Source organism: Mustela nigripes, chromosome 2 (assembly GCF_022355385.1).
Source record: "Mustela nigripes isolate SB6536 chromosome 2, MUSNIG.SB6536, whole genome shotgun sequence".
In the NCBI taxonomy this organism is placed as follows: Eukaryota; Metazoa; Chordata; class Mammalia; order Carnivora; family Mustelidae; genus Mustela; species Mustela nigripes.
In genome coordinates this window covers 170,056,890-170,065,597 of record NC_081558.1, presented here as the reverse complement: position 1 = coordinate 170,065,597, position 8,708 = coordinate 170,056,890, and the positions used below count along the sequence as shown (strand labels likewise).

Genomic DNA, 8,708 nt, shown 5'->3' with positions numbered 1-8,708 from the left:
CATCCCCACCTCAATTTAATTAATTAGGTGTATTGTTCCCATTTTGTAGATAAATTAACTATACATTGATTTTAAAAATAGTTTAGGCACTTTAGGATATACTAGTAGTTAGGTTGCAAGCAGGTTGATCTCTATCAAAGGATTAGTTTCATTTAAAAAAGACAAACGTTACTTAGCGACAAAATATGGAATAGTTCTTATTTATTTGCTTATTTGTTTGTTTATTGAGAGAGAGAGTAGACACTTGTGCTGGCTATGGGGGGGGGGTTGGGGGAAGGGGCAGAGAGAAAGAGAGAGAATCTTAATGGTGGAGCTGACTGGGGGTTCCATCCCACCACCCTTAATTTATGATCTGAGCCAAAATCAAGATTTGGTGCTTGACCGACTGAACCCCCAGGCCCCAAGAGTTAATATTTAAATGCGAAGAATTCCAGAGTATTATTATATCATTAAAAACTTGAACAGAATATCACAAATTTCTGGGTATAATTTGATGTTTCTGAGGGAAAGTGAACATTTTCAATCTGTGGTCATTTAGAACTTGATTGTCTTAGTTTTTAAATCTTGATATTTATTATGTTCTAGTGTTTTCTAACTCTAAATTTAGAGATTTTATGAATATTATTCCATTCCTATGCTCAGCTATTGTGTTTTCTAACAATTTCTCTTCTATTTTCAAGGATCAGTGGTCAACTGGTCAGGACAGGGACTACAGAAATTAAGTCCAAACTTACCTTGTGAAGCTGATATTCATACTTTGATTCTGGATAAAAATCAGATTATTAAATTGGAAAATCTTGAGAAATGCCGACGATTAATACAGGTAGGTATTGCCATCTGAGGAAATAGTTACACGTGTTTATTATTCTACAAAACAACAAAATACCTAAGAAAAAGTAACTCTGCAGTCCTAGAAAGCAGTAAATGTTACCATAAATTTTTACATGACAATTTTCCTTGAAGATGAACACATATGTGCCACATTTAAAATAGACTAGGAAAAGAAGTGTTAGAAAAACAAAACATTTTGTGTTGGCAAAACATTGTGTTGTTAGATAACCTTTTACATCATGGTGGAGGTGAAGAGTTCATTCTCTCATTCTGTCAGCAAATGTCTATTGGGCTCCTCCCATATATTGGGCCCTACTCAAATAGTTGCTCTGTTAAAAATGTTTTGAACAGTTGGGAGAGGGTCTGATTGCTCAGCTTTATGTGTATTTTCCATTGCTTAGGAACAACTTAGAACACCAACAATAACAAATAGTTACACTATAGAGTATTTAGACAAAATATGTGAGAAGTTCAATATGAGTTTGTATATTTGGGAATGTTTGGTCATATAAACCAATCTTTTAAAAAAGTGAAAGTAATGGGGCGCCTGGGTGGCTCAGTGGGTTAAGCCGCTGCCTTTGGCTCAGGTCATGATCTCAGGGTCCTGGGATCGAGTCCCCCATGGGGCTCTCTGCTCAGCAGGGAGCCTGCTTCCCACTCTCTCTCTCTGCCTGCCTCTCTATCTACTTGTGATTTCTCTCTGTCAAATAAATAAATAAAATCTTTAAAAAAAAAATAAATAAAAATAAAAATAAAAAAGTGAAAGTAATATGCATATTTTATTTCTAAGATAATGATATGTTTTTGTTCTACAGTTGTCAGTGGCTAATAACCGGCTGGTGCGAATGATGGGTGTGGCCAAACTGACCCAACTCCGGGTGTTAAATTTGCCTCATAATAGCATTGGATACGTGGAAGGGCTGAAGGACCTAGTACATTTGGAATGGCTGAATTTGGCAGGAAATAATCTGAAGGTGAATTGTTTCTTTTTTTCATAATTGCATTTTCTTTTTTTAATTTATAAAAATATTTACTGTAAAAATAAATATTCACTGTAAAAAAATTCAACCAGTATAGAAATAAATAGAATAAGAAGTGAAAGTATCTACTTCCATTTCCCAGGGATAATTTTAGTTAACATAAACTGAAAAAAAAATTATTTTGAAACAAATATGCAGTATAATATCTTTTGTGCACAAAGAATCTATATTATACTTAGAAAAGTTGTCAAATAGTATAATGAAATGTAGGGGTACTATAGCATGCAGAGTTAAGCTCTAAGTAAATGTTTAATGGTATAGTAGAGAACATACTGTCTTAACAGTCAAGAGATCTGGATTCTAACCCTGCTTCCATCACTTAGTAACTCCGTATTTTTGTGTAATAAATATCTCCATGTCTTATCTTTTGATATGTTAGATAAGGGGACTCAGTTAAATGATATTAATAGCTCACTTGTTAATTTATGCTAGGTGCTGTTCTAGGCACTTTAACTACACTAAATCATTCAGTGTCATGGCAGCCTATGAAGTAGATATAGTCGTTACGATTATTATGTAAATGCAAACTGAAATACTGAGAAGTAAAGTAACTTTCTTAAGGTCACATGGCCAGGAAGTTGCAGAGCCAGCATTTGAATCCGTGTAGTTTGACTTCCCTCTTACCTTGTAAACTCTATACTACACCAGCTGTCATGGGTTATCACTAAGGTTTTTTCAAGCTGTAAATATCTGGGATGATATGATCCTCTCCTCTCAGAGGGATAATGAAGGTAGAAGCTTGGTATATAACAACTTATCAAATTCTCTTATTACTACTTCTTCCTTTTGCTAAACTCTGCTCATATCCTTCCACTAATAAACAGAGGAGACAGGAGATTCAGCTATGAGGAACTAGGGAAGAATTTCATTTTTTGGTTTTGTGTTCATGAACTAGTGTGATGTTTTTCTTGTGATAGGCCATGGAGCAAATGAGTAGCTGCGCAGCTCTACAACACCTTGATTTATCAGACAATAACATACCCCAGATAGGTGATCTATCTAAATTGGTATCACTGAAGGTAAGTGTATCATTTCTGACATTTTCATATCATTTCTGACATTTTATCCTAAATACTAAAAGAAAGTGATCTGATTGGTCTAAAATTGGCCTACTCTGTATGAAGAACAGATTGTATACATTTTGATAAAATTTTTGTTAGAGCACTAGGAATTAACTATGCAATCCTTTATTTTTAGTTTCTTTAATTAATTTATTTATTTTTATAATTGATTTATTTTAACTAAAACTAGTTAATGTAGTTAAGGTTAATTCTTATTTGTCATCCTATGAACATAAAGAAATCCCCTTTATGGGGCGCCTGGGTGGCTCAGTGGGTTAAGCCGCTGCCTTCAGCTCAGGTCATGATCTCAGGGTCCTGGGATCGAGCCCCGCATCGGGCTCTCTGCTTAGTGGGGAGCCTGCTTCCCCATCGCTCTCTCTGCCTTCCTCTCTGCCTACCTGTGATCTGTCTGTCAAATAAATAAATAAAATCTTTAAAAAAAAAAAAAAAAAGAAAGAAATCCCCTTTATGCCTAATCAGCCAATACTAATAGCTTTAGCTATATAATATGTAACATTTTGGTAAGATTGGGAATAATCATTTGAGTCTGAATTTGAGTCTTTTTTTTGATACTTGAGAATCCTGTTTTTTGAGTAATAGGTATTACTACATTATTGAAAGTAACTTTAATTTAAAAAGTTAAACCTGTAGCATATAGTACTTTTTATGGAGAGGAATTTGTCATGTAGTCAAAATAAGTAACAGTTGCAATTACAGTTTCAATCACATACAGACTTCTTCCATATTTTTGGATCATTGGATATTATTAGCATCAGATAAACTCATTAAACCTTAGAAGCAGTATTATTAGAGCAACTTTGCCCACATTTTTAGCATAAATCATTTTTAGCAACAATTACTCTAAACAATCTGGTGTGTCCAGATACAGAAAATTTGGATGAACTAAGGATTTTTTTTTCTGGAATGATTATTTTATCAGAATCCTGGGTTTCAAAGCCTTCAGTTATTCTTCATTGTTGTTGACTTAATTTGAGTCAGCTTCATCTGCAAGTAGCATATTGTTCCTTAAGTTTTTAGTTTTCAAGAGAATGCAGTTATAAATTACAAGTTGTGGGTACCTCTTTATCTTGGAAAATTTGCTTTATATCTTTATTTTTTTTAAGCTTTTATTTATTTGACAGAAAGAAAGAGAGCACAAATAGGGGAAGCAGCAGGCAGAGGGAGAGGGAGAAGCCCGCTTCCTGCTGAGCAGGGAACCTGATGTGGGGCTTGATCCCAGGACCCTGGAATCATGACCTGAGCCAAAGGCAGATGCTTCATTGACTGAGCCACCTGGTACCCCTATATGTGATTGTTTTAATGAATGTTTTCTTTCACTTTCCTCACCCTTTATTTTGGTTGATTACTTTTTTTTTTAAGAGAGACAGCCTGTGAGGAAGAGGGGTAGAGGGAGAGAGAGAGAGAGACTCTTAAGCAGGCTCCACATCCAGTGCAGAGCCTGTCATGGGGCTTGATCTCGTGACCCTAAGTTCATGACCTGAGCCAAATCAAGAGTCAGACAGTTTACCATTTGAGATACCCAAGTGCCCCTTGATTTTTTTTTTTAAGATTTTATTTTATTTTTTTAAAGATTTTATTTATTTATTTGACATACAGAGATTACAAGTAGGCAGAGAGAGAGGTGGAGGCAGGCTCCCTGCTGAGCAGAGAGCCTGATGCGGAGCTCGATCCCAGGACCCTGGGATCATGACCTGAGCTGAAGGCAGAGCCACCCAGGTGCCCCTTAATATTTTATTTTTAAGTAATCTCCACCCAACATGGGGCTAGAATTCAGTCCTGAAATCAAGAGTCACATGTTGTAACCCCTATTTTGACTTTTTTTTTTTTTTTAAAATTTTAGTAATTTATTTGACAGAGACACAGCGAGAGAGGGAACATAAGCTGGGGGAGTGGGAGAGAGAGAAGCAGGCTTCTGCTGAGTAGGGAGCCGATGCAGGGCTCGATCCAGGACCCTGGGATCAGGTCCTGAGCCAAAGACAGACGCCCAATGACTGAGCCACCCAGGCGCCTCTATTTTGACTTTTTTAAAAAAGATATTTATTTATTTGTCAGAGAGAGAGAGAACACAAGCAGGAGAAATAGCAGAGGGAGAGGGAGAACCAGGCTCCCTGCTGAGCAGAGAGTCCAATGTGGGACTCAATCCCGGGACCCTGGGATCATGACCTGAGCCCAAGCCAGACACTTAACCAACTGAGCCACCCAGGCAACTGCTATTTTGATGTTTTAAAAGGAAATGAACAGTATGTTGGAAATTGCCCAAGTTTTAATAATTTAAATCTCAAAAAATGCTTGTTACCACACCAAGCATGTGTTTTTGGACAAATCTTTAAACTTTCTTGAGCTTAGAATGTGGACATGAAAAGAGAGAGTTAGATCAGAATACCACCTAGGACCCTTGTAGCATTAATAGTCTTTGCTTGTAAGTGAAGAAAAGTATAATAAAATAGGTTCCTTTATTTTTATCTGCATCATTTAGTTATGTCAAAGTAGATAAACAGTAATCTTTTAATTTGTAATTCATCCTGTTTTTACTTTCAAGACCCTGCTTTTACATGGAAACATCATCACCTCTCTTAGAATGGCACCTGCTTATCTACCCAGAAGTCTTGCTATACTTTCCTTGGCAGAAAATGAAATTCGGGACTTAAATGAGGTAAAATTTGAGGGTATTCTGTGGGATCCAGGAAGCTGCAAAGTACGGAAGAAACTCAGGAGAAAGTTGTGAGCTCACTTGTAAACTCAGCATCTTGGAAGACAGTGCCAAAAAGATGAAACACTTGACTCAAAATGATTGTTATTTTTTCTTTCTACTTTTTCCTAATGTCAGTGGGTCATTAAGGCTCAATTTCCTTTGTAATGCTGCAGCTTTTACTCCATTTGGAACTGATTTGTGGTAGAGTTATATCTACATTAAAAGGATCAGAAAGGGATACTGTGCACCTTTCTCTGGCTGCTATTGTGTTTTCAAAATAGGATTTTTTCTGTTAGGAAATAGTGCTGGGACTTTGTAAGGTATTTTGTGCTGCAACGACAGATGGCCATGTTGATGGAATTTTGGAAGTCGGTGGATAATGTTAAAGAGTGTTATGTGTTGCCTTTCAGAACAAGAGGGAAATTGTTACATTTTCAAACTGCCAAAGATGTGTACTCAAAGCAAGCCCTGTGCTTCATACTAAATAGTCCATTTCATTCAACAAAGATATCCTTTATTCCAGATCTCTTTCTTGGCATCCTTAACTGAATTGGAACAGTTATCCATCATGAACAATCCTTGTGTGATGGCAACACCATCCATTCCAGGATTTGACTATCGGCCATACATTGTCAGCTGGTGCTTAAACCTCAGAGTCCTAGATGGATACGTGATTTCTCAGAAGGAAAGGTGAATATGACCTCTTTGATGTCACATTTATCATGGAAAAGAAAAGACCATTTCTAGCTTACTACAGATTACTAAACTATTTTTTAAAATGTGCATGTAGGGGGCACCTGGGTGGCTCTGTGGGTTAAAGCCTCTGTCTTCGGCTCAGGTCATGATCCCAGGGTCCTGGGATCAAGCCCCGCATCGGGCTCTCTGCTCAGCAGGGAGCCTGCTTCCTCCTTTATCTCTGCCTGCCTCTCTGCCTACTTGTGATCTTTCTCTGTCTGTCAAACAAATAAATAAAATCTTTAAAAAAAATGTGCATTTAGAAATTAAGATCGGGGCGCCTGGGTGGCTCAGTGGGTTAAGCCGCTGCCTTCGGCTCAGGTCATGATCTCAGGGTCCTGGGATCGAGTCCCGCATCAGGCTCTCTGCTCAGCAGGGAGCCTGCTTCCTCCTCTCTCTCTATCTGCCTCTCCATCTACTTGTGATCTCTCTCTGTCAAATAAATAAAATCTTTAAAAAAAAAAAAAGAAATTAAGATCGTTAATGCAATCATATAGCAAACTATATGCTTGTCATTTAGGATTTTCTGTCCTTTCTAAGAAAGGAAAAGAAATACCAGTCTGAGAGGTTCGGTCCAGTGAGTTTAACTTAATGCCCAACATACAACAATTTGATTTCTGAGAGTTCTTTTGTTAATTGGTTGTTTCTGGGGCTTAGAGCATTTTCTACAGAAATTATATTATGCTGGAGTGGAGGGGGTGGGAGGGGTGGGGTGGCAGGGTGATGGACATTGGGGAGGGTATGTGCTATGGTCAGTGCTGTGAATTGTGTTTAAGACTGATGAATCACAGACCTGTACCCCGGAAACAAATAACATATTGTATGTTAATTAAAAAACTCATATTATGGGGGCGCCTGGGTGGCTCAGTGGGTTGAGCCGCTGCCTTCGGCTCAGGTCATGATCTCAGAGTCCTGGGATCGAGTCCCGCATCGGGCTCTCTGCTCGGCGGAGAGCCTGCTTCCCTCTCTCTCTCTCTGCCTGCCTCTCCATCTACTTGTGATTTCTCTCTGTCAAATAAATAAATAAAATATTTAAAAAAAAATGATTTAAAAAAAAAAAAAAAACTCATATTATGGATGCTGTCTAGGGTCTTAGATCAATCCCACAAAAGCTTCTAATTCATCTTATATATAAGGGCAGTATTAGTAATAGGACTCGGGGTGCCTCAGTTGTTAGCTGGTTAAGCATCTGACTCTTGGTTTTTGGATCAGGTCATGATCTCAGGGTTGTGGGTTCAGGCCCCATGTTGGGTTCTGCACTGAGCGTGGAGCCTGCTTGAGATTCTCTCCCTCTCCTTCTGCTCCTGCCCCCTGTTTGCATACATGCATGCGTGCCCTCTCTCTTTCTGTCAAACAATAAATAAAATATTTAGAGATGCCTGGGTGGCTCAGTCAGTTAATTGTCCCATTCTCGGTTTAGTAGTCTTGTGTGTATGTATCCTATAGGACATGTACAAGCATGTTCACAGTAGCCTTACTCGTAATAGCTGCAGACGTTTTGGAGCTATTTGGTACATTTGGGAAATAATCCAAATGTCATTCTGTAGAAGAATGAGTAAATACTTATATTCAAACTAAGGAACCTAGATTGTTGTTGATGACATAGTAGAGAAAAATGCTGCTGCAGTTGATGTCTGAGACAACTGTAGTCTACACAGTGCTTCTATGTTTTTGTTTTTGTTTATTTATTTGACAGAGAGAGATCACAAGTAGGCAGATAGGCAGGCAGAGAGAGAGAGAGGGAAGCAGGCTCCTTGCTGAGCAGAGAGCCCGATGCGGGACTCGATCCCAGGACCCTGAGATCATGACCTGAGCCGAAGGCAGTGGCTTAACCCACTGAGCCACTCAGGCACCCCTGTTTTTGTTTTTGTTTTAAAGATTTTATTTATTTATATGATAGAGATCACAAGCTGGCAGAGAGGCAGGCAGAGAGAGAGGAGGAAACAGGCTCCCCGCTGAGCAGAGAGCCTGATGCACGACTTGATCACAGGACCCTGGGCTCATGACCTGAGCCGAAGGCAGAGGCTTTAACCCACTGAGCCACCCAGGCGCCCTCCAGAGTTGTTTTAAAACACAGAATCACTGGGGCGCCTGGGTGGCTCAGTGGGTTAAGCCGCTGCCTTCAGCTCAGGTCATGATCCCAGGGTCCTGGGATCAAGTCCCACATTGGGTTCTCTGCTCAGCGGGGAGCCTGCTTCCCTCTCTCTCTCTGTCTGCTTCTCTGATTACTTGTGATCTCTGTCTGTCAAATAAATAAATAAATATATAATCTGGGAAAAAAATAAATAAAACAACACTGGAAGTATTCTAAGGGGAGAGCTCTTGTTA

General features: G+C 38.8%; 1 protein-coding gene across 1 annotated transcript in view; it reads left to right on the top strand.

The window, feature by feature from the left end:
• The window catches only part of CEP97 (centrosomal protein 97), a 32,747-nt gene that overhangs the window by 1,696 nt on the left and 22,343 nt on the right, over positions 1-8,708 (top strand). Inside the window, exons 2-6 of the mRNA XM_059392054.1 lie at positions 681-823; positions 1,647-1,805; positions 2,789-2,890; positions 5,493-5,606; positions 6,169-6,335. Coding sequence (XP_059248037.1) covers positions 681-823; positions 1,647-1,805; positions 2,789-2,890; positions 5,493-5,606; positions 6,169-6,335 — 685 coding nt within the window. The remainder of the gene's footprint in view (positions 1-680; positions 824-1,646; positions 1,806-2,788; positions 2,891-5,492; positions 5,607-6,168; positions 6,336-8,708) is intronic.